Source organism: Tetrao urogallus (assembly GCF_951394365.1).
Source record: "Tetrao urogallus genome assembly, chromosome: 2".
Classification (NCBI taxonomy): Eukaryota; Metazoa; Chordata; class Aves; order Galliformes; family Phasianidae; genus Tetrao; species Tetrao urogallus.
In genome coordinates this window covers 104,082,503-104,108,142 of record NC_136814.1, presented here as the reverse complement: position 1 = coordinate 104,108,142, position 25,640 = coordinate 104,082,503, and the positions used below count along the sequence as shown (strand labels likewise).

The window sequence follows — 25,640 nt, the reverse complement described above, 5'->3', positions numbered from 1 at the left end:
CTGGGCAACCTGTGCCAGTGCCTCACTGCCCTTATTGTAGATGTTAGGGATGAAGCAGTCTTGTCTTACAACAGAAGCCATCCCATCTCCTCTTTGTCCATGCCCCTCAGTTGTCTGCGGTGCTCCACAGACACCCCACAAGCTGCGTCCCCGTGGCCCAACGCTGGTACCTGTCATATTCCAGTGCTGGGCTTTCTTATCTGGTGGGCGGTAGATGAACTTTCGGAGGGAGCTGACAGTATGGGAGCCCACCAAGGTGTAGCGCCCAAAAGCCCGGCAGTCCACCACTCGGATGTTCAAGGGCGGGTGGAGCAGCTCATTCTCTGGGAGGTCCTGGGATGCAAAGGTGTGCCAGTTAGCAAGGGATGGATGTGGGCTGTGGGGTTTGGACATGGGTGGTTGGGGAGACCAGCAGGAACTAAAGCAGAGATAGGAGAGGAGGAGGTGTAGAGCAGCTCAGCAAAGCAGGCCTTGGGAGCGCTCAGAGAAAGGCCACCGCCAACTGGGTTGGAGATCAAGTCCTTTGTTGCTGCAGAGAATCTTGAAGCGAGGGGCTAGGAGCCATCATGTGGGGCTTCAGAAAGTCTGGGGCAGCTGAGGGCCCATGGGGAAGAGAAGCACTCACCACTTCAAACCACTTGACCAAAGTGCTGAAGTTTGGGTTTTTCTTGTAGTTCTGGATGAGGGCTGACTGGACCCCTTTCCCAGCACACTCAATGTCCACACGGGGTCGGTCCACTTGGGCCAAGTTCACTCTCTTCAGGTCCCTGAGTCCCCAAAACAAGATCTAGGACAGGAGGAGAAAGCATGAGTGTGAGAAGGACTGCCCTTGGATGGAGTCTAGCTGGGGCCATAGGAGTTGGTATAAAGAAGCTGTATTGAGAAGCAGGGAAACAAATGCCATTGCTTGGGGACTTGTGGATCCCTGAGCATTCCTCTTCTTCTCTGCATGGCCTGGGGCTGCAGCACAGTCTGACACCCCACATAATCCAACCCACAGCTGATCCAGAATAACCCAAGATCTCTGCTGCTTTCAGCAGTTTCTTTTCTGCACTGGGACCTCACTGAACACAAGAAGATCAAGTTTGTGAGATGCACACAGCCCACCTCACTGCTTGAACATTAAGATCTGGCACTCTGATGCAATTACCTCCACTCTGTATTTACTCAGCACCGGCCGAATCCCCAGTGGCACCGGCAGGATGGGGCCTCGGTCTATGTCTGTGGGGCCATCAATTGGGGGCAGGTCTGACTTGCCCCCAGAACCAATCTGGAAGAAATGCAGTGTGGATTAGGAACACGGCGTTATAGAATCATATAACATTTGGGGTTCAAAGGGACCCATAAACACCATCTAGTTCAACCCCCTGCCATGGGCAGGGACATCTTTCCCTAGAGCAGATTGCTCAACCGAGCTTTGAAAACCTTTAATAATGTAACAGCCACATCTTCTCTATGAAGCTCCAAGAAAGAACGAAAATGAAATGGAAGTGCAGTAAGCATGCATCCTCCTGCTCTATTTTGTATACAGGGAAGAGCCCAGAACACCTGGGGCATAACGCTCTAGGCAGAAGGAATGGGTTGTGGCAAGGTGTGAAAGGGGAAGGTGGGAAAACAAAACACTTGGACAAGCCTTTGAGCAAGGTGCTTGGACAGAGAAACAGGAAAAGCACCTTGATGGTAGGACTCTAGACTCAACAGTAATCTGCAAGGCTGCCCTGATCTTGCCATTACCACAGGGCATCTGAGGACACGGCAGGCAGACACAGAATAAAGTCCCCTTTGAAATAAAAGTGAGAGCTGGGATGGAGAGGGCACATAGCTCTGAAATGTTCAAACTGGCATCTTGGAGAGCACCAAGACATCTAATGATGTCTTGCGGTGATGCTGTATAGAATTTGGCCTAACACAAGACTTCAATAGGGTGTCCTGTCCAGAAGAAAGCTGGGATTTGCTGTACACCGTCTTGACCAGCATAACTGCACAGGAGCTCTTGCTGGCACAGTGGCTGTGCTATGCCCTTCTGGATTTTCAAGGATGTACAGAATACACACTCTTTGCATAAGCATGGATTAATTCCCACTCCCTTACAACTTCCCCTCTCTCAGTCTGTGCTTGCTGGCACCTGGAGCAGCTCGAAGGCAGCCAGAAGATCTCCTGCTGTAGAGTTGCCCCGGTAGATCTGGTAGTATTCCAGCTGTGGGGGGAAGCGTGGTGGGCAGTACTGCTCATCTGACATTTTCACTACTGGTTTGGCAAAGGTGCGGCCCATGAAGTCAGCTTTGCCCTAGAGAGGGAAAGAGTACATGAGTTTGCTGGCCCAGCACAATATATCTCAGCTTTCCTCTTTGCATTTTTGAGACATCAAAGATTAGTGCCAGCTTTGGCTTCCTGTCTGAAGGCACTTTCTAAGTCATAAACATCTTCAAGGAAAAAGAAATGGCCTAGGGCTGGAGCAGCAAAGAGGCCATGATTGAGCAGCTACTTTGAAGGGAAAGACTAAGGTAATGTCTCCTCAATCACCACATCACAAAAACTCTTGCTTCACTCTCCAAAAATAAGATATCATTCAGTTTTGTCTAAGAGATGAGTAGCAGCGGCTCCTAGTTCATGCTCTTGGAAATGCGGGGGTATCTTCTTGCAAGGATCAGGAGAAAACATGCTTCTTGCACCCTCACAGAATCATTTGGGTTGGAAAAGACCAATAAGGTCAAATCCAACCGTTAACCCATCATCACTGTGCCTACTGCACTGTCTTCCTGGCCTGTGAACATAGCATCAAAATTAGTGACATTTTTCTCTGCCAGGATTCATCTTACCACTGTGTCCTGGTCATAGATCTCAATGACAATTATAGGAGGGTCGTCCCGCATCTCATGGGCTTCTCCGTACAGCTCCACATTGTCAAAGACCAGCAGCTGGTCCCAGGTTGGGCACAGGGTCTCATTGAGAACCTAGAAGAACGGAAGATGGACTTACAGCTCCAGCCCAGGGTTGGGACTCTACAGAAGGGCAGCAGGCTGGATGTTGGTCTCAGTTTCCCTGTCCCAAAGGCAGCCATGGGAATGGGCTTTCAGCATGCTCCAGTTCCTCCTAGCCAGGCAGGTGAAATTGCAGTCACAGGGAGGCAGTGTGTGGGTGAATGGGGTGTGTTCTGAAGGTGCTGGTGGGGAAGGGACTTCCAACAGGGCCCTTGGAAACAGCCAAGCCCCAGTGTCATAACAACCTTCCCACACCGTGTTTAACCTCCCCCATGATTCACTAGCAGTCATGAGACCTGTAGCGTGGGAGCAGGATGTAGAGCTGATGGGGACAATTGTCACACCAACCCCAGAAACCTCCAGCCCTCCAGGTCAGGAGATGATGTTTACCTCAGTGCATTGGCTCTGGGAGGTGAAGAAGACTCGGGCAAAGGGGTCTGAAAGGCCACTACTGTCAGCAGCAAATAAACTCCTGGCCTGGTACATGTGGGCTCGCAGCTGGAAAACTTGCTTCTCTGCAACAGAGAATGGAAGTGGGACATCTTGCTACGCAACACTGGAGCCCAGCTGTGGGGCTCAGCCTGGAGAGCAAGACCTCAGCAATCTCGTTTTGCTCAGGACCAGCACTAACGAAGGAAATACATTCCAAACATGAGTCCCAGGTGGATAAGAATTTCCTCAGCATCCTACTGTTGATATGCAGAATGACAGCTAGGAACAGGGTAGCAGGGAAGAGGGCACACAATTCCTGCATCCCAACTCGCATGGGAGCAGAATGGGACAACTGGAAGGCCCTCATCCCAAGTGGTGTCCAAGCAGGATCCCTCCTGCCCTCTCCATGTCCTATTCCCAGACCTACCAAGGGTGGGAAGCTCTTACTGGTGTAAAGAAGGCTGATGGGAGGGAAGGACGGCAGGTTTTGGCCTCTGGTGGTCTTCTTCTCCTCGAAGCCACAGGGCAAACCACTCAGGAAGTCTTTGCGCTGCTTGTTGAGGCCCAGCCATAAGTAAATCTCCATCTTGGCCTGAACTGTCCAGCCGGCAGGTCCGAAACCCCTCTTCCCAGGCAGCTGGGCATAAAGAACAGAGAAGTTTATAGGGTGACAGGGGAGGCCTTGGAGAAGGACAGACCACCTCACACCACACTTCACTGTACTACATTGCTTGCGCCCCTGCCACTTAAACACGAGGACCCCATCCTCATTTTTTCCAAATGTTCTTTCTACAGCACTGACTTCCTCTTTCCAAACCAGATTTCCCTTTTCTGGCTAGCTGGATCAAACGTCATTCCTCTTCCAGACATTTCTGACCTACTGAACTGGCTAAGATCCTTCCTAGCAGCAGGTTTCTATCACTACCAACAGTGGACCTTTTGTGCCTACTATTCAAGGACCAGCAAAATTGGACCCTCAGTTCTCTCATCTCTATCTCCCACTCTCCTGGTCTGTCTCTTCTCCATCCCGCTCCTTTTGGCTGCATTTCCCCCTGGGAAGACAGGCACACACCTTGAGGAAGACAGTCTTCACTTTGGCGCAGTCCTTGCCCATCTCCTCATCCACAATGGAGTAGAGGATGTCCTTAGAAGGGACACGGGCATAGGCAATGCGCTTGTTATTGCTCATCATCCAGACGAAGATGTCAGGGATGGTGTGCTGGGGCTGTGAACAAAACCAGAGACCTGTCAGGCCCTCTTTCTGAACTACTGAGGCGCTGGCAAGGTTGCAGAGCTTTGTAGGGCAAATTCAGCAGATCCCACAGCAGATGGATGCCCCTAGTGCCACATTATGACCATTGGAATGATTTTGAGCCTCCCACTGGAGAACCTCGTCTGCTTAAGCAAAGCAGCTGAGACCTAAGCTCAGCAGCGTGAAGCTTAGCTAGAAAAAAACTGGGATTTATATTTGTTTTAATCAAAATAATAACTTTGGGGGTTAGAAGACTAAAGATTTATCTTTCCTCATTACTCAGTGACCATGAGGGCTCATGGGCAGAGACCATATCTCAGTTTTCTACTATGAAAGATGTTGAGAGAAAGAGTTTTAGCATTGATCCATTCCAGTCCAGCAGTGCTCCATGAGGGCAGTTTATAGACTTGGAGAGGCTCCTTGGGCAAGACCTATGCCATGAGGATCTCTTGCACCTACACAGATTGCAGAGAGTGCTCCTCTTGGGCCCTGGCTGCTGTGTCAGTGCCCTGCTGCTCTCTCCGTGCAGGGGAACGCACCTCATCTGCCAAGAAACGGAGCTTCTGCAGGAAGTTCTGCACCTGCTTCAGCTTGTCTTTCATGGTGTTCTTCTTCACCTGCGACCGCAGAGTCGTGGCTTGCTGGCCCATGTTCTCCTGCAGTGAAAGTCCAAGACAGTTCAGAACAGGGGCCATGAAGGCTCTCACGCATTAAATGCATAGTTTTGTAGTGTGCAGTCGTCTGTGGAAGCTGGTGTCCTTGGCCGTGTCAGCTGGATAAGCTGGTCTTTGCACGTCTCTTCTGCATATCTAATGCTTTTGCAAAGATCTGGGCTACCAGCAGCAGATATCTAGGCCAGCTCTACTGCTGGAGCAGCTGTGCTCTGCAAGGTTCCCCCCAAAGTCCTTCTCTCCAATTTCCTCAGCTGTTTGAGATCAGTAGGGCTCTTTGCCAGTACTCCTGGATTCCTTCCCAAGGCAAAGCAGAGCATAATGGAGGAGAGGCAGTCGTGTATCCCCAAGTGCCCCTAGGATCCATGCAAGACTCAAGAGCTCTTGGGCTCCTCCATCCAGCAGTAAACCCCAAACCCTCAATGCATGGAAACTGGAAACCACCATGCCCAAAGAGCAAATTCCCCATAGCTTTATCAAGGTCAGAATTAGTCTCAGATCTTCCCATCCGAATCACACTCACCAGCTCCCGCATGCAGGACTTGAGCCTCTCCCGGTCCAACCTCGTGCGAGAAGAGTGGTGTTGGTCCTTGTCAGCCAGCGTCACAAAGCGCCTGTGGGAAGGGAAGCATGAATGTCTTTGGTCCCCGTTTGGAATGCAATCCTTTCCAGGCAGCTTTTTGGCTCCCATTGTGGTGCTGTACATGGAGAGTAGGTGCCATTCAGGTACCAGCACACAGAGGCCACAATATTGAGGCTTCTGTTGCTGTTTTGGGATTGTTGGTGTGCAGATATAAGCACCACTCCAAGCCAAAAGGCAACCCATGTGGTATTGTGCCAATGCAATGAAATACTTACCTATCCTCCAGAGGATAAGTCGTGATGAGCTCACAACCTCAGTTCCACAACCTTGCCCATAACCACACAGAAAGCAGGGGTTTGCAGTACAGCACCACTGCCCATCTTTTACTCACAAGCATCCGCTGCTCAGCTCCTCCAGGACCCCTCGGAGCCGGCGCTCTGGATGAGGTTTCTCTGTCTTGATCATTTCCTGTACATCATTGAGCCCTTCCTCCTGCAGCAGGGATAGGGGAAGTGGTGAGGGGGGCAGTGGGGGTGAGGTCCAGTCCTACAGGGAGCAACCCCATAGGGGGCTGCTAGTGGGAGCATCTATTTGCTTTTTCACATGTGATGACTTCAGGACTTGGGTCTGGGACAGGTTAGGCTGTGGGAGGCAGCTTTGGATGATGGGAACAGCTCCCACATCATCCTGGCTGGATTTGCTAGGTTTTCTCTTTACCGATCCTGCTTGGACTCCTCTGCTCTACTCCTTGCTCTAGTCAGGGGGTGTAGTGACAGGACAAGGAGTAAAGGCATTAAACCAAAAGAGTAAATTTAGAGTAGGTATTAGGAAGAAATCTGTTATGATGAGGGTGGTGAGGCCCTGGTACAGGCTGCCAAAGAAGCCTGTGGGTGCTCCATCCCTGGAGATGTTCAGAGCCAGGCTGGATGGAGCCCTAGAAAGCCTGATCTGATAGGAGGTGTCCCTACCCACAGCAGGGGCTGAAACTGGGTGGGCTTTAAGGTCTCTTCTAAGATTCTGTAACTGGATGCCTGCTTTGACCCCACCAATTTGGAGCTGATATAGAGGCTCCTCAGGAATTAGCTGAGATGACTAATAAGGCTCTGCCAGAGAAGTGGCTTCACTCCTGCAGTCTGTGGAGGGGAAGCCTTCCTGCTCTTCTGCTCTTTATGAGAATTCCTGGGTCTAACTGCGAAAGTAAACTGAGAAAGCGTCTGGAACTGGAAGTGTTCAAAATGTGGAGCACTTCATACCAGGGAACTTCTCCATTTCTGCACAAGCTGTCTAGTGGATCCCTACCGTGATTTGTCCCTGCTTTGTGGCAAGCTGCAGAGATGCTCAGGGAGCCTGGATGTGCCCCATGGCTAACCCCATGCCCCAACTCCCTCCCTCCCCAGCACGTACTGACCAGCTTGTCTGCAATCTTGTCCATGATGTTGGCATTATACAGCCTGCGGCGCTGATCCTGCCACCAGCTCTTGATGTAGATGCAGGGCTTCTTCTCAAAGTATGGCAGGTGGAAGTAGTTCCTGCAAGAGGAGGCAGATGAGATACTCCATGGTGGTCATAGTGATGGCAAGAATAGCCCGTGTCCCCTGTCTCTTTCTGGGAGGCAGATCTGTGATGGGGATGGAGGACTTGGGAGGCCAGACTGATCTACACTACATCTTCAAGGAGAGAGGCTGCATCTCCACCAGCACGCTTCCCTGCACTGGATTTGTTGGGGCCGACACATTGGCAAAGGCTCATCACGGAACCTCAAGCATCTGCTAAAGCCATCAGTGACATTTACAGACAGAATATGTCAGCACTGCCCCACAGCTGAGCGTGAGGCTCCCAACAACTTGGGCCTTCACCTAGGGGAAGATGGAGCCCAGGGAGATGGGCTCACAGATGTGTGGTGTTGCTCCTCTTCTTGCAGCATTCACCTTCCCAAGGAGTTGGTGAACAAAAGAGGGAATCTCAAGCAGACTTCATCCGAAGCACAAATAGCCTTAGTTCAATGTGGTGTGTTTTGTTTCCGAATTGAATTAACTTAGCCAATTAATTCTGATAACTAGCACTTATCTACTGATAAAATATCATTAAAATAATCCAGTTTAAGTACATCTCATTAGGTTATATCCAATTAGCTTTCCTGAGTATCAGTCCCTTGTATGCAAGCCTGGTCTGTGTCCAGCCTGGGCACACAAAGACGTGTGCTGATCCCATTCAGTTTGGGGCTTTCTGATCAATGACTGTAGACAGACTGAGCCAAAGAAAGATGCTGAAGGCTAGCAAGACTGAGGGGATTTGGTCTTTTATCCCAATTTCCTGCCTAACTCGTTCTCAGTAACTTGTTCCTACAATTTTTTTTTTATCCTCCCTCTCTGGGTGTCCATAACCTCATCTAGTTTTTAAGATCCCAGGTGATATTAAAAAAGGCAGCTTGTTGCAGCAATCATAGGGCTAGAGCACTGGTGGTGCTGGATAGCCAAGTGTTGGGTGTACAGCTGGTCACACAGGTGAGAGGTGAATTCAAGACTTACCTGTCTGTAACCAGGGGCTTCATGGGCTGAGATGAGGAGACAGAGACCATCTCTCCATCCTCATCAGCTTCATCCTCACTGGAGTTGTGCAGCAGCTCGGACTCCTCCTCGTCCCCATCCCCTCCCTCCTTCTTCCTCCGCAGGACAGGTTTGGTCATGCCATCAATCTGGTTCCCATAGTTGCCTTAAGAATGAAAAATGAAATGAAGTCACAGGGGTGTAACTCCCATGGGGGCTAAGTGGGCTCTGTCACCTGCCTTTCATTCAAGTTGGGAGATATTTTCTCCACAGGGCAGCTGAGTTCAACTCTGTGAACCTTTGCCCAGAAACCACAAATTAGTGATGGGCGTTCACGCCCTGCTCAGGCCCCTTTTCAAACCAGAAGGAATGAATGCCATCCCCTTGTGGTCAGTCTCAGAAGCACGTGCTCTGGCATGGAAAAGGGGGGGAAGAAACCTCGTTCTTGCCCTTGGATCCCTCATTCCCCACGAGGCCTGCTTCAAAACCACCCTCACCAAGAAAAAAACCAACCTATTGTAACCTCAAAGTTGATGGGTTTGTCACCGATCTTCCTGTCGATCATGGTAGCTTCCAAGAAGGCTCCAAAAAGAAAGAACTCCTCCATCTTTCCAGTGCAGTTCTGCAGGATAAATCCCAGAGATCACGGTTTGGGTCAGCCAGAGGGACACTGAGCCCTGGGCAGAGGGGTTCATTATCTGGTCCATCTGAGCACTCTCATATAAGCTCTGTTTGGATTTTAAGGAGACCATGGAGTTTTGTGTCCTTCAGCCTGACCCATGTGAGGGGCAGATGTCTGCCTGAACTGGGTCTCTAGAATCTCTGCAGAGAGAGTTTGACCAAAAGTTTTAGCCTGATGTTTGTGGTTTAACTGAGATTGGCCATCCCTTGCTCATGGGAGATTGTCTAAAGGACACTCAGGGATACGAGTTCAAGCTTGCTCACAAACTGAGATAATCAAACCTTGGTGAAACTTTTGTTTGGATGCACTTTCAGAAATCGAATGGCTTTACTTCCAGGTGGCTTAATTTCCACTAGAGGTGAGATGAGACCACTTTTCACTTTTCCATTCTCAAAGGAGAGCTTTTACACAGAACATGAGCTGTCATCCAACAGCTCCATTTCTAGTTCTCACCTCTGGTTCATACAGACTGACATACGTGGGCATCCCTACATAGGACAAGAATGGATGTATCTGTGTACACAGAGCAAAGACAGCAGAACATTTAGCATAATACTAAATGAAATCCTATCTGTGATACCAGAGATAAGCAGCCAAGGGGAATGAGATCCAGAACTCTTCACTGCCAGCTGTAGAGTTAGGGGAGACTCACATCAGCAACTGGTGTGGTCTGCTCCACTTGCACCTCAGTGGAGCTGTTGATCTCTGGGTTGCTGGTATCCAGTATCTCAACAGCAAGGCTCATCAGAAGCCTGGCCCGGAAGGAGACGCCTTCCCCCAATCCTTCGTTCAGCTCTTGGTGTTCATCCATCAGAGTGTAGTTCCGAGTGGAGCCATACATGTTCACCCACGCGGGGCCAAAGGTGGGCAGATAACCTGCAGGAGAACAGGTATACTGGTAGAAAAGGGGGTATGCAAGAAGAAGGGCACATCTTTGTCTCGGGATCATCACTTTCCTGCTGTGAATGGTAACATGGACTTGAATATGCATATGTGTGAACGGGGATGCATATGCATTTTTGCAATTACATATGAAAACAGTTTTGGGGTGAAGGCAGTGATGGGTACTTTGCAGTGCATCAGTCTAAAGAGGTGAGTCTCCCATTGGGCATGTCTCCTTATCTGAGAGTCAAGAAAGAAGAGAGAACTCCCCACTAGTTCTTTTTCAAAGAGCCATCTTTGGCTTCATGATGCTCCTGCCTATGTGTGCTCACATGTTCGTTTATGTGTGAAAGTGGAAGCCTGTCAGATATTCATCTATCCATGGAAACAGGTTCTTGGAACTGTTTTTTAATGTCTTTGCATTCAAATGTTGGTCTGAAGGCTTATGATTGGGCTTGATTTTCAAGGAGCTCTTGTCCAGTGACTTCAACTGCAGTAAGTCTTGGTCACTCCAACCAAGAAGCAGCTACCTCCAGGACTGGGAAGAGAGCCTGAGCTATTTTGCTATCTCTGCCCAAGGGATACCTCTCTGCTGTGAAGAAGGTCCCACACCCCACTTCAGCCTCACCTTTGTCTCCTTCATTAGAGATCTTCCTCAAATCAATGAAATGGGTACCAATGGCCACATCATTGACTTTGTCTGAGTCTCGGATCTGGATCTTTATCCGCTTGCACAATGGGGGGAACATTTCTGTGAAGATGATTTGCTCATTCCAAACAGGCTCATAGCTGCTTTTTTGCACTGATGTCTTCCCCTGCAGAGTGGGACGAGGAAGATATTTGATATCTCTGTGGTTGTTGGAGGTCACAAGCATCATAGCAAACATTATGGAGAAAATTAACTCTATTTCAGTCAAAAAAACACGCTCTATTTCAGTCAAAATCAGGACATGTCCTGCACTCTTCCCATGTTAATGACCACATTAGGGTCATTTCATCTTCTTCCTCTCCCAAGGAATTAGCTCTTTTCCTCTGCTGGAGATGGCTGCAAACCCATCATAGTCTGCACAAGAAGGGGGAACATGACATGTAGCAAACAATGTGATTTTGCTACACATCTCAGTGTTATCATGCAAGGACAAATGAGGTTGTCTCCAGACACCAGCACAATGGCTGGTCCTGCTCACATTACTTCCCAAAACCACCTTGGTTCTCACCCACCTTCTGCCCTGCAAATGCCACTTGGACGTAGGGGTCTACCAAGTCCTTGTTCTCCCCAATGAGAGCCTTCTTCACATTGGCCATGATGCTGGTGTTCATACGGGGCAGGCCCTCTGCTCGATAGATCTTGATGTAGAAACGAGCCCACTGCCTCTCTGGAGGAACTCCATCTGGTAGGAGGAGGTTCCTGCAACAACAGCCAAGAAATAGGGTTGTAAACAGCTGCTGGGGCTGGGAGAGGGCCTTGCTGAAGAAGGTGAATGAAGTTAGCTTGCTTCCTGAGCACAGGCTGTGGGAAGATGGAAAGAAGATAAAAAGGGCAATTAAGCTCAGATTAATTTAGACGTCTAAAGCCAACCTGCCAAGCGAGATGTACAAAGAGCCTTTTCCTTTGTCACGATAGAAGGGGTATGTATTTTGGGGTGAGAATCAAACTCCACCAAATGGCTTTTATTAGAAGAATTTGCTTTCCTCTTCTGGGAGAAGAAATAAGAGCCATGGGGTACAATGCAAACAAAATCTCTGGAGGAGTTGCTAGATTTGTCCAAGAAAAATGGCAAAATATGACTACAGCACAGAACAACACCTAAAATAGTTCAGGCAGTGCCTCAAGCCCCTGGGCTGCAACAAGTCAAGAAAGCGACCCTAGCACTTTGCCACAAGTCTGAGATCGTGGTGAGTGGCTGAGAAATGGATTCGAAAGCCTGTGGTTGTACAAGAAGATATTTAATTAGCACAAAGCATTTAGGGCTAGGACGAGGTTTTACACTCCCTTGTTTTTTCCTTCCATACCCTTCAATATCATCCTCCTCTGTCTCGTTGGCTTTGTGGGGCGTCTTGATATTGTCCCCTTTCCCCACAACAGCGATGTCACACTTCAGGTAACCTTTCAGCCCAGCGGTGAGATCCTCGGGGTCAGAAAGGATGGCCCATTTGTGGTAGAACTGATGCTCTGGAAGCCAGAGGACAAGACTGTCATTTATTGGAAGAAATACAGAGTACAGAATATTGGAATATAATTGAATATGGAATATTGAAATTAAAGACAAAGACAGTGATTTTGGAGACTTTGGAGGTATCTTTTCTGCAGGTGCGGTCATGTGCTCAGCTCTGCCATACTGCAAGCATTGGGCCACCAAAGAGGCAGTGCTATTTCCATGCAGAATGAGCTTTTTACAGGTCTCCTGGATGTGCATTTTCTTTATCAGTCCCACAGCCGGGACCAGTATGATTCCTGAATTCAGGGACTGGTCTTTTCATGCAGAAGTATACTGGGGAATCTGGCAGGGAGCAGTGAGGGCATGGACTAAATGAGCTCTCCAGGGACTGCTTTGGACTTCTTTCACACAATTCTTTAAATGAATCCCATCCACACCAGCTTTCACTGCCCTCACTTGAGGACAGAATGCCAAAGGCATTCACTGCTCTTTTACAATTTTATAAAACAGGTTTCCTGAAACAGATGTGCTATAAACGAAGCCCATAATTGCACAACAGATTTTATGAGCACTCATAGGGCCCATCTGTGAGAAGTCACTGAGGGCTTTACCATCAGCCAGCAACACGGCAGCAGCTCTAATCAACCTCTTTCTCTTTGTCACTGCACATGTGCCATCTCTCTCTATTGGTTTAAATGCCAGCTACATAGGGCAAGATCCATTCCAGGCTGAACAGGGCTCTGAGCACCTGATGGAGCTGTAGGTGTCCCTGATCATTGCAGAGGAGTTGGGCTAGGTGATCTTTACTGGTCCTTCCAACTCAGGTGATTCTATAGTTCTATGAAATCTGGCAATCTGGAAGGGAAGTGTCTTGCTTACTTAAATAACCTGGACATCTTCAGTAGGGCAGTGGAGAGCTGGCACAGCCAGGGGGCATCTCAGCTTGCCTGTTGTGGCTTATTTCAGGTGGGGTATGCCATCTTTACTGGAGGAGCCAGAGTGGCTTACTTACATCTTGGATTGTAATTAAAGTAAATTACCATCACCAGAGGAAAGAAGTGCCTGCAGGATCCCTTGCAAAAACATTTCTCAGTGGTGCAGGTGGGCATGTTGGCTAACTGTGGTGACGTACCAGGCTGGGTGTAAACTGTCCCAACGTCCATCTTGAAGGAGCCCACCAAAGTCCCACTACGCAAGAGGTTTTTTGAGTGGATCACCTGGAAATTGAGAGGGGGAGAAAAGTCAAAGGTTTGTGCATGCCGTGGGGGTCCCAGGACTCTTTTCAGAAGAGTTCAGTGTCAGACAGGAAGGGAGCTGATGTGTTCTCCTTGGTCTTTACAGGACCTCACTGTGAGTATGGACTCTGCAAGGCACAGCCAGGTTGGCAGCTCTTGCTTAGCACTCTCACAAGCATGGACTTGGATCGAATGGGAGCAGTGCAAACAAATTCATCTTTGAAACATGATACGTAGCAACAAACACTAGACGTTCACTTGAAGGAAGGGTCTTTAGGATGATTGAAATTGATGCTCTAATTCTGTCAGTGAGAGAAATTGCAAAGCCAGTCTGTTCATGGGATAGACATACAGGCTCCTGATCAGTGTGGCTTGGTTGGTGACTCTATGAATCTCCTTGCTCACTGCCCTCCATGACTCTAGAAGGGCTGTTTTGGTCTTAAAGACTGTAGTTCTGTATTTCAGCAATAGCTCTGCCCAGCTTCATGCTCTGGGAGCGTCTTGCTTCCACAAAAGCCAAAGCACATAGCAAGACAGGCTGAGGTTCTGACATACCAGTCATCAGCTCTGGAGGGGACGGCAAGCACAGCTGGGTGGCCGTAACAATGAGGGCAGTGATAGAGGGGGACCAGAGGTCTGCAAAAGTGGTGGGGCTTGTAGGGCCAGACACCTCTGCTCCTGACAGGGACCTCAAATTCATCCACAGTGCATGAGCAAAATGGACTCTTCCAAAGCTCAGAGGAAAGGGCAATGCCAGCATGCTCACTTACGGACAGCTTGATGATCTTATCGAACATGACATCTGGGGGCACATGGAAATCGAAGACAAAGTACTGAAAGAGAAAGAAGAGGTGTGAAGGCAGAAGAGCGGCTCCTTTTGGGTTAAAAAACTGTTACAGAACCATAGACTACCCAGTACTGGAAGAGACTCACAAGGAGGTCTGGTTATGCCCCTAACTCCTCACAGCACCACCCAAATCCAATACAAAGTCTGAGAGTGGTGTTGCAGTGATCCCTGAGCTCTTTCAGCTTAGGGTCAAGCCCCTGCCCTCTTTCTCTAACCTCCACCTGACCCTCCCCTAATGGAGAATAAACCTAGGTGACAAGAAACCCCATTTAACTAATAGCAATGTAGCACCAGAGGAGTGGGAGCGATGACCATTGCTGGAGAACAGACCAACCTCATTGTAGTAAGGGCAGTTGGTCGATTCCTTCATGGATGTGTACTTCTTCTCCTCCCCAACCTCCACGCAGACCACGGGGTCCATGTTGAGCCCAACCAGCTGCCGGGCCTCAATGACAGTGATGCTGATCTGTGGAGAGATCCCACGCCCAATGGTGCAGCAGCCAAACCAACCCAGCACATTTTCACTGCTCACATACTGGGCATCACAGTGTACAGTAACACCTTGAGCCCCTCTGGAGGTTATCCAGGTAAGTACTTTGATTACAAATGAGAGATTCACCTTCCCCCATTAAAACCACCCATGTAATCCTCTTGTTCACAGTGGGCAATTAATTGGTCCTTATGTTCTTGCAGTTGAAATTTGCTTGGCATCTTTCCCTTCCTCTTTATGTTCTGGTTACATCACTCCTGAACCCAGCACATTGCTTCCTGTGTCTCACTCTTCTCTCTCTGTGTTCATTACACACATAATTAAACCTCTTCCACTTTCTTCTGTCACTGCTTCTCCTGTTTGATTTCATTTGGGGCTGCAAAGTGGATGGTGCAAATGTTCTGCAATAAATCTATCACAAAAAATCTTTGTTTGCATCGTTCTAAGAAATCCCCATGGATGTGTTGCTGTTGCAGAAAGCCAAAGTGCTGCTGAATCAGCACAGCTTGGTGAAAACGAGAAGAGAAACCAATTTATGGATCACGCTGGCACCAGCAAACCCAGAGGTGCTCAAGTGGCTCCAGTCCTTCCTCCTGGTCCCAGAGCTGTTCCCTGGGCAGATGGGGATGCACTTTGGAATGAGGAGGTTCAGCTCCTCAAGTAATAGTGCTGCTGACCGTAACACCTGCAAAACGTCCTCCCCCCCCTGTGAGCTGTGGTTGGAGACACAGAGTTGTCACCCACCTGGTAATCCATCGGCCTCCCAGCACTTGGCTCCATTTTGATGTCAGGTTTGGACCTTTGGAGGGGCAGAAGAAACCCTCAGTCAAACAATAGGTCAACTCACTGCAAACCATGACAGAGCAATGGCAGCCCCTCCTCTTTTTGAGTCTGAAGAATTTAACACCGGAGGCTGCAAGCCATCGCTGAACATGAGTGCTCTTTATAGCAGGTTGGATATTTCCCAAAAACACTGCTTGCACAGGAGAACGGGATTTTCAGTATATCTCATCTCTTGGACATGGGATGCAAAGTGTGCCATCACCTCCCGGCTTACACAACCCTCACCTCTTGTTTGAGACATTGGTGGTGACAGCTGTGACAGAGGCCAAGGAGATGGTGTCTGGGTCCAGCCCCCCTCCGAGCCTCATGACTTTTCGGTCCAAGTCTTCCGCCTCCAGAACAGCAGGTTCATCTGCATAAACACACAGAGACAAAGGAATGTCTCTCATTGTTTCCACTCAGTGAATAATTAAAGGTGCAGGGAAAGGTAACCAATACGTCCTATCAACCTCACCCGATAATACAAAGAACAATGGTCACCAGGTCAGCTCACAGACAGCCTGGTTTGAAAGGGATTAAAAATAGGTTTGCTTCATGTGACATGTTATTCTGCCCAGGCAACGTGTGGTTTTGTGAAGCTTTGGAAAACTGAAAAATGAGAAACAACCCAGACGTCAAAGGGTGAAACAGCATTCGAGCTCTAGCTGCAATTGCAAACACAACAAACTGCCTAGCTCTGGGGTGGAGGGGTATGAGAGAACAAGAGAAAGGGGTCATTTCCCAAGGTGGAAAATAGCTGGCCAGAAAAGCACACTTCTTGACGGGTTTTGACGATTTGTTCTGTCTGTTGGATGAGAGAAGGACCAGCACCCTTGTGTGGGGCAGCATAAGGAAAGCAGACAATGGCATAGGAAGAATGCTGGCTTCATGTCCTGGGCACTCTGGGAAGGGTTTCTGCTATCACACAGCTTGTTCTGAGACTACACGCCTATGCTTGGCCTTCGGGAAACTCAGTGAGCACTGAAGCATTTGGTCCAATGGGATGAGATTCAGTGCAGGTTGCCGTTATAACCCTGTCCCCTCACCAGGTGGCAAGAACAAGGATCTGAGAGATGAAATCATGGGATCACAGGGACTGGAAGGGGCATCTGGAGATCATCCTGTCCAATCCCTAAAGAGATGGTGTGAGGTGAGCAGAGCCCTGGCAAAGCATGCAAGAAACACACGGATAGCTGGGGAAGAAGCTACCGTTGTGTGAATATCAGCTGCCAGCAGGCGCATGGAAGTCGCCCAGAAACAGCATCTAAAATGACATTTCATCCTTCACCACAAAAAGGCATTCTCCTGATTCTTTGTCATCGAAACCCAATACTTTGTTCTGAATGGAAACAGCGATGAATTTCCAATCGCTGACGCTCTGTGCATTTCCAGAAAGGCGTCCAATTTCAGTGTGGGATGGACAGCCCCACAACAGCTCAGCCCTTCCACGCTGTGCATGCACTGAGGGTGAAAGCATGCTTTGTGCTGTCATGTTTGCAAATAACCACTAAAAATAAGCTGGAGGCTGCCTGCTGGACCTGCAGGACTGCCACAGTTGCATGTGGTGGGAGATTCTCTCCATCAGTTCCTCCTCCCATTTCCCCCATGCTCTCCAGCTCTTCTCTTGTGCACCAAACACTCTCTCCCTAATCCCTGGGTTGTGGATGGCTGTGCCCAACATGAGCCCCTCATAGGGTCTCTCAGATTATTTCCCATGAGGTAGTGGAAAAGCAGCACTGGAGGAAGGATTGGAATCTATTGGAACAGGTTGCCCAAGGAGGCTGTGGATGCCCCATCACTGCAGGCATTCAAGGCCAGGCTGGATGTGGCTCTGGGCAGCCTGGTCTGCTGGTTGGTGACCCTGCACATAGCAGGGGGATTAAAACTAGATGATCACTGCGGTCCTTTTCAACCCAAGCCATTCTATGATTCTATGAAGGAACAGCCTTCTTCTAGCACCCACCTTGCTTCCGATGGTCATCTTTTGTGGGACGTGCCTTGCCAAGCTTCATGGCTGAAAAAACTCCTTTCCCAGCTCTGTAAGAGGAAAAAAAGACCAAACATTGAATCCTGTGTTTTCAGTGCTGTTGCTGGATGTGGGGACAAGAGGAGCCCTTCACAGCTGGAAGCAAGGGAGGAAATATCAGCTGAAAGACCAACAGAGACAACAGCAAACAAAGGCCTTGTATTTCCTCAGTATTGATCCCTGAGCTGGATAAAACATGGTTGGAGCACCGCATTAGCAGCCAGCAAACTCTTCCACCTGCCCCATGCCTCCTCTCTCTACTCACTCCTGCTGCTCCCCATTGTGAGGTTGCTCCTTAGGACACTTCCCTAAAGCCATCTTTGTACTAAAAAATCTACTTGGTGTTTGTTACACCACAGCCTCGTGGATCAGATGAACTCAACATCTAGCTTCTGGTTTGCTGTTACAGCACCAGATTGCAGAGGAGTGCCCTAACCTGCATACAGCACAGTACTGCAGGGTGATACCAACTGCCCATAAAAGCCAGTGCTCAGTAAATGATGGCATTTCTGCACTGCAGAGTGGATTGCTCCCTAATACACATCTAACAGTGATAGCTACTGGTAATAACAACATTGCAGATATTTTCGGGAGACGGCTCATTGGTATTTGGATGAAAGTCCATGCTGCTGTTGCAAAGAGGCAGGAGGTTTGATGAAAGCTATCAGCACTGAATGTAACCAGGATGATTTTTAGTTTCAAAATTCAGCTGAGAGTGCTGGTAGGAAAAAAAGCCAACACAGTATCTGTAAAACTGAAACCAAGCAGAAGTCAAACCACGCAATAACTCCCTTCTAAATTAAAGAGCAAAGGGCCAGAGAAGTACTTGAAGGAAATGCCCTGGGGGACTGTCCCAAAAGCAAAAGGTGATGGGGATTTTTTTGTTGTTGTTGGAAAATTCCCATGTGCTGAAAGTGTTGATGTTTGCAAAAAATATGGCAGGTTTGATGCATGTGTTCAGTTTGGAAGCAAGAAGGACCTCAGTCCCAAGCAGGATGCAGCTGTGCTCCCCATGTGCTGGGAAATAGCACCAGAATTTGGGGATCTCCCCATCTCAGCTTTATTCATCTTCCTGAGGCCAAAAGTCAAAGTTGTTTTGGGAGAAAGAAGTCCTGGCATCGGAGCTCACCTGATGCGTATAAATAACAGCCGGATGCTTGCAGGCTGCAGACAGAGGCAGAGCAAACAAGAAGAAAACTAAGGGGAATAGGAGAATAATGTATTCACCAAGGTGAGGGGGGGAGGTGGTATTCAAGCAGGGCAGAAGTCTAGTATAAGATAAAGGAACTATTTACAGCTGAGGTTTAACTGGAATTAAAGCAATGCTCAGGACTCAGGCCTCTCGTAACTGTGATTCCTTCATGGGATCCACGGAGAAGGGCGGTTTCTCAATAGGCAGGAGGAAGGACAAAGAGTAGGATTTGTAACCATGGAATAACTGTACTGGAAAGGACCTTACAACCAGTCCAGCCCCAACCTCTGCCATAGGGGCACTTCCCATCAGTGCAGGGCTTCATCCATGGCCTTGGGTACTGCGAGGGATGGAGCACTCACAGCTCTCTGGGGTGCCTATGCCAGGGCCTCGCAACCTTCCTTGCACAGTAAAACAAAGCAGAAGAGGTTCTGCAGGGATGTGCATTGCAGTCAGTGACCCCTCACTGCCAGCTGAGCCACAGTGAATGTGCCGAGGAGACAGCAGTCTCTCACCTATCCCCAAAAGCAACTTAACTGCATCAGATACATCAGAGATGGGAAATCTACATCCTGACAGCCTCCAGCTCATTGACAAGATGAGAACTGGCTCCGGCTGGAACAGTGAGGAGAGCTCAGACAGCGCAAGGTCCCTCAGAGGAGAAAGCTTCAGGTGGTTCCCACACCCCAATCACATCTCCCTGTTGCTTATCTCAGTCCCACCCGCATCCTTCCCCCATCAGTGCCCTTCCTGGTGCTATCTCCGAGGAGCAGGGCCCCAGAGATATCTAGGAAGTGGCAGTTTGGAGGCCACACAGGGAAAAAAAAAATTAAGAAATGAATGAAAATGGATTCCTGTGAATTTTGGCAGTGCCAAGGAGAAGGGAAAGAGCAAACAAACGGCAAAGAGAATGCCATTCTAGATGCTTTGCAGGCAGATGCCCCAATAATCCATCCCATCAGCTCCCCTTCCCAAGTCCCATCTGTCACCTTCTCCAAGCCAGGTGAGCAACGACACATCCCACAGCTACCCCCCTTACCTATTCCCATCCCACAGGGTACTACCTTCACCTTGTCAGCTGTCCAGGACCTGGCTTCCTCCAGAAGAAGAGCTCAGTGGTGACAGGAGAGCCACCAGCAGCACACCTACGGTGGTGCAGCCATCCCTATATGCAGGTTGGGACCAAGTACGGATGGAGGCCCCCACCAAACCTCCTCTCCAGGCACGACAGGGTCTTGGCAGTGCTGAAGAAAGGCTGTGCCAACCCTGTGTTCCTCCCACCAGGCTAAAATGAGGAGAGAAACAGCCACAGCCACTCTGCAGTGTGGATGGGGAGCTGGCAGCGAGCTGACACCGTCCCCACGTGAATATTGCATGAGGAGCAGTGAACCTGAGATGCCAACGCAGGCAGCATAGTGTCACCCAGACCAACCCCCTCTGCCACAGCCCAGCTTTAGCCTGGTTTGCTAAAGAATGCCAGCTCACCTGCCTGCTCCCTTCCAAAGCAGTGCAAGCTGGTAGCCCACTGCTGCGTAGCAGGACTCATGTAAGGCTGGGGGTGAAGGACTGTACAGTGTTCCCAAGTCAGGCCAGGCTTCCAAGAAAGCTTGATCCTCTATTAGACACCAGAACACCCACCCACCCGTGCTCTTCCCTTAGATTTTCTGTGTCTGAGCAAACAGATTGCCTCCCATTAATGACAAAATGCACATCCACCAGTTGCAGCTGACAGAAGAGCATGGCTTTGTCCCTTTTGGGTTGCCTCGTGTGGCTTTACAGGAGGGGAGCACACAGGGACAAGCAGATTTGAAGGCATGTGCAGGGAGCTGGAAGCAGCCTCTCTCCAGGCCAGCTCCTAGTTAAAGATCTAGTTGCAGGTTGCTGGTTAATTATTCATGGCTGAACAGGACACTTTAATCATTGCTTTTTACTGGGGAGCTGAGAGCAAGGAAAGAGAGCAGGGCCTTCACAGTTCATTTCCCTTCAGGAATGAATGTCTGTCAGGTGGGTGCTGTCTCCACTCTTGTAAAGAGTGCCTGTCCATGCACAACCAACACAGCAAGATGCTGCCATAAACTTGACTTTAAGCAGCAGGGCAATAAAGAGGGAGCCAGAAGAGAGCATGCTGATTGGGAACACCCTGTGCTGGGGCAGGGATTGCCTCTGGGCAGCAGATATCAGCCTGCACTCTCAGGAGACTGGAGCTTAAGTTTCAGCAGATCTGTTACACCTGAGAGCTACAGGACACTGCTCTTTGCAGAATGCTCCGACACAGCCTGGTGTGGGCACAGCACGAGTAGCTGGGGTAAAAACAAGCAGGAGCTGAAGAAGTACCTATATGGGTGATGCAACAGGCTGGCTTGTGGGCATTGGAGTTATAAATCAGACATTAAGTCTTGTTTCCTCAGTCCTGGGCTGATAATCTGCACCCAAACCACCCTCTTGCCCCAAAGATCTCAGAGACCCAGAGCTCTTCTGGACCTGGCACTCTCAGCTTCAGAGAAAGGGAGAGCATGCCATACGTGTGAGGAACATAAAGTAAGCCAGAAGAGCTGGAAGCAAAAGAGGAGGAGCATGAAGAGCCAACCTACTTGTGCTCCTTTGTCTTTTCTTTACCTCTGCTGGAGCCAGGGCCATGCATCAGGGGGACAAAAGGCAAATTTCAGTGCATATCAAGAACTTCATCAGACCACAGAGGGAAAAGGAGACACTTTTCCCCTTACAGAGCCCTACAAGCACTTTCAAGTAACCCCATCCCCAGGCTGTAGTACTACCCCCAACCTCACCTCCCTGTTCCCCTCCCTAGCCACTCTTTCTATTCTGCCTAATCTCCCCTTTAAGGCATCAGCAAAGTGGGAGGAGAAAGCAATTAACCAGCTGTCTAAGGTAATTAGGAGGGCTGAGTTTTAATTACAGTTCATTGCTTCATTTCTCCCTATGGTTGTGTCTGTGCTGGGGGCAGAGATGGGGAGGGTGTCTGTGGAGCATGACCCTGTCTTTGCTTGTGCTGCAAAAACACATAGAAAAAAAATTATATTAAAAAAAAATGTGTGAAGTGGGTTTTTTGATAGGTGATGTCCAGGAGACCTGCGCAGGAGAGAGGCCAGGACCCAGAGCTAAGTTAGGTCTGGGAAGAGTAGAACCATTCAGCTCAGCCCAGGTGGACAAGGATCAGCTTGGAGCTTGGGCTGGGAAGCAGACAAGGAAATCCATCCAGGAGCTGCTCCTGGGGCTGTCAGTGCTGCCCTCCACGTGCACCAACACCTGTTGTGGGAGTACATTGCAGAAATGCCTCCGTTGGCAGCTGTGCTTGGCATGGCAACAAGCAAGCACTGATGCCAGTGATTCAGGTGGATCACCTGCCCTCGTGCCCCTGCCTGGGGAGGGGGTTTAAATCATGCCCTGCTTCTTCCCGTGGGTTGCTGATGTGAATGAATGGCTTTGTGTCCCCAAACACTTCACCTGTGCAGGATCCTGCCCAGCTGTGACTAAAACCCTTCCAAATTACTATGGAGGTGCCTCCACCCCAGGATGCTGCAGGGCTTGATCAGCCATGCCCAATTGGAGAGCAGCATCCTTGGGTGTGTGAGCTGTGTTGTTCTGGGAGGTGGCAGAGGGTACGGAAGTACCCAGCGTTGCACTACATGAAAAGTACAGATACTCTTTTTCAAGGGCCCCAGTGGAACAGCCAACACTAGATTATTTTCTTTCTGTCCCACCCCTCACCCCCTGCCCCTTCCACTTCACCCCTCACTGCAGAAGGATGCTTCTCTGACTGCAAACAGCCACAGTTTAACATTTTTGTACTGGGAAAGGATGCAGATTTCCCATTAGTGACACCAACAGGGAATTCTTATTTTGTGGCTTCATGCAAATTGATCTTAAGCACTCTGGTGAGCACAAATGAGCTTGAGGTCCTGCCCTGGAGCTGTTTCAATGGAAAACAATAATACTGTTAAAAGTAGCCCCAGGCAGGGATGGGGGAATCAGGTACCTGAATGGCAAGGTGAGGTGTCTTTTCTCTTTCCCCTTAGCCTTAGCTCTGCAATCAGAAAGATCGATTCCTTCAGTGGGATTCATCCTGCTGCAGTGACAAAGATCCACACCCACCTTGTCCCCTCAAAACCTCCATCAGCATCAAGCATCATGCAACCAACCAAACCCAGTTCACCAGCATGCCAGAGTGAGATCTCACTGCACCAGGACTGGGTAGAGAGAATGGGTGGATGGATGGAAGGAGGGTGGATGCATGAATGGATGGGTGGATGGAGAGATGGATGGATGTGTGAATGGGGGGATGGAGTGGCACTGGAATGAATGGACAGACGGTAGACCTATACAGGAGTGGACGGATAGAGGGATGGATGGAGATAATGCATTAATGGACAAATGGAAAGAAACACAATGATATAGGTGGATTGTATTGAGATGGATCCATAAATAGATAGACAGATGGAAAAAATAGCATTAAGATGAGGTGGTACCTCAAATTGTACTGGGATGAATGGAGGGAAGGTTGGATATGGATGGATGGATGGATGGATGGATGGATGGATGGATGGATGGATGGATGGATGGATGAGGAGATGGCTGAGTGAGTGGGTTAATAGCTATGCAAGCAGATAAATATTATCATAGAATCACAAAGTTGGAAAGGACTTACAAGATCCTCTAGTCCAACTGTCCTCCCATTACCATTACTACCACAAGCTTCTAAACCATATCTCCTTTGGAAGTCCCCTGAGTAGGAAATATGTCCTTGCTGGGCATAGGTGAGAACACGATCTACCTGCCCTTTGGAGAGGATGGGATGGAATGAATACAAGAAAGCTCTGTTCCCAAGAAGAGGGCAGGAAGAAGTTAGGTCCTTTCCTCATGTCCAGACAACATGCAGGGATTGGTATGCTAACATGCATGTCTCATGCAAGCACACAGCGTGCCCAGAGGGCCTGAGCAAAGGAGGGACACCATCCCCAGTACCTGGCATCTTCAGGGTCTTCGCTGTTTGGAAGAGACACAACCAGGAGGATGAACATGAGGAAGAATCAAAGCCACCCACCCGAATGGACATGCCCTCCCACAGCCCATGGGAGCCCCTGGGACAGGGGAAGGGAACATTGGCTTCAACCCCACCCCGACAGGATCTTCCAGAGGTGTTGCTGAGAAGTTTCATTTAATGCAGTGTTCACCACTCTGGCCTTGGTCAGCACTGTGTGGCAAGATAATGAGGAAGCAATATCCCACAGCTCTCTGTAATCACCCTGGCCCTGCCTGCCAGCAGCATGACAATGTTCACCTTCTGCATCTTCTTCACCTCCCCCATTCTGCTGAGCAGCAGCAATGAACAGCAGAATGCATCTCCTCCAAGGACTGACCCCATCCTGGGACTCATGACCCTTCCCACACACCTGTCCCTGGCCAGGCTGCAAACTCTCCCCCACCAGCCAGCACTCAGCCAAATTGCCCTGGAGATGCTTTGCCTCAGGCCTCCCTTGCCCTAGTTGGGGTTAGGATCATCATCATGGACCCATCCATACTAGCTAAATTTACTCATATTCTATGCCTTTGAGAGTACATTAGCCCTACGGGCAGGGGTGATCCTCACCATGTTACATGGGATTTGTCTGTACAGGCAGGATCTGCCTCGCTCTGCCATGCAACATGGGAGAGGTTTGCAGGCATGCCTGGGTCCCATAGAAAGCCCATGAAACTGCTTTACCCAGGTCCTCCCCCCTTATTCTGCTCTCTTGAGCCTGAGGCAGCTCTTCATGGTGAAACCTGCACATCCTCTCTTGAGCTGTCCATTGGGACAAAGATTTGGGGTTTAACACAGTTTAGCGTATGTCCCAAATCTGGGATGTTTTTATGCCTGCGACATGGGGTGACTGGACAGGTTGGATGTGGATTTGAGCAACCTCATCTGATAGGAGGTATCCTTTCTCATGGCAGGTGTTGGAACAGGATGGGCATTAAGGTCCCTTCCGATCCAAACTACTCTGGGATTTGGTGAATCTATGACCAGAACGGGATGGGATAAAAGCAACCCCCACAGTAAAAAGTCAGGATGCCACCAGCCATGACATGTTGGTACCTTGCTACTGACTTGTATCCGTCGTTAAACTTAATCCTGAGTGAGGCATGGAAGAGAAAGAGAGAAATACAACCACAATGTCAGGCTTCTTGAAGTAGGCCACCCTCAGCAAGTCAAACACTTATCTGATCAATAAAGTTCATGGTGACATCCCCTTTGTATGGGGATGCCAGTGTTGCCAAACCACAGTTCCCTGCCAGAACGTACTCTAAGATAGCTGATAGTTGGTGACTTTTGCTGGATATTCTTAGCCTAGGATGCTCCACTCACTCAGGAAAAGTCCATCTGGTCACAGGGTCTGCATTTCTGGCACAGGCCACAGGAGCCACAGGACTACCTGGCAGCTGCCAACATCCACTGCTCCTGCTGGATCTGAGAGACCCGCACTGGATCAAATTGGAGCCAACATAAATTGCAGGTGCTAACAGCTGCCATGGAGGCTCTGCCCTGGGACTCACAGCAGCAGCAAGTTCTCTGCTTGGACACCAATTTCCAATTTTTCAGGAATGTACTCTTCCTAGCAATTTCATGGTTTACTGGGAGGATTGCAAAATGGATGGGGAAACGTGGCAGGGACTGATAATCTGGGGCTGATGGGAGACCATTTCCCTCGGTTTTACTCAAATTGAGAAGGACCTTCCCAAACTTGCCTGGTTATACCAGCTTTCCCTAACAGCCCTAACTTCCACCTCTCTTTATTCACAGCAGCTCTGGAAAGCCAAACAAAGAGCTTTGTACCATCGACCAGC

At 49.3% G+C, this 25,640-nt stretch overlaps 1 protein-coding gene across 3 annotated transcripts in view; it reads right to left on the bottom strand.

The window, feature by feature from the left end:
• Positions 1–25,640, bottom strand: part of OTOF (otoferlin) — a gene marked incomplete at both ends in the record, with an annotated part of 71,026 nt that overhangs the window by 13,155 nt on the left and 32,231 nt on the right. The window contains 28 exons of one of the 3 annotated variants that reach the window (XM_079550183.1): positions 171–333; positions 626–787; positions 1,151–1,270; positions 2,126–2,287; positions 2,820–2,954; positions 3,372–3,496; positions 3,861–4,050; positions 4,486–4,638; positions 5,205–5,321; positions 5,860–5,950; positions 6,311–6,411; positions 7,328–7,448; positions 8,448–8,631; positions 8,979–9,087; positions 9,800–10,023; positions 10,658–10,844; positions 11,251–11,437; positions 12,043–12,202; positions 13,321–13,405; positions 14,194–14,256; positions 14,605–14,736; positions 15,505–15,559; positions 15,829–15,955; positions 17,546–17,619; positions 21,392–21,421; positions 22,795–22,842; positions 23,781–23,801; positions 24,892–24,927. In XM_079550183.1, coding sequence (XP_079406309.1) covers positions 171–333; positions 626–787; positions 1,151–1,270; positions 2,126–2,287; positions 2,820–2,954; positions 3,372–3,496; positions 3,861–4,050; positions 4,486–4,638; positions 5,205–5,321; positions 5,860–5,950; positions 6,311–6,411; positions 7,328–7,448; positions 8,448–8,631; positions 8,979–9,087; positions 9,800–10,023; positions 10,658–10,844; positions 11,251–11,437; positions 12,043–12,202; positions 13,321–13,405; positions 14,194–14,256; positions 14,605–14,736; positions 15,505–15,559; positions 15,829–15,955; positions 17,546–17,619; positions 21,392–21,421; positions 22,795–22,842; positions 23,781–23,801; positions 24,892–24,927 — 3,362 coding nt within the window. The remainder of the gene's footprint in view (positions 1–170; positions 334–625; positions 788–1,150; positions 1,271–2,125; positions 2,288–2,819; positions 2,955–3,371; positions 3,497–3,860; positions 4,051–4,485; positions 4,639–5,204; positions 5,322–5,859; positions 5,951–6,310; positions 6,412–7,327; positions 7,449–8,447; positions 8,632–8,978; positions 9,088–9,799; positions 10,024–10,657; positions 10,845–11,250; positions 11,438–12,042; positions 12,203–13,320; positions 13,406–14,193; positions 14,257–14,604; positions 14,737–15,504; positions 15,560–15,828; positions 15,956–17,545; positions 17,620–21,391; positions 21,422–22,794; positions 22,843–23,780; positions 23,802–24,891; positions 24,928–25,640) is intronic. The other 2 variants (XM_079550184.1, XM_079550185.1) reach the window with 2 other exon arrangements.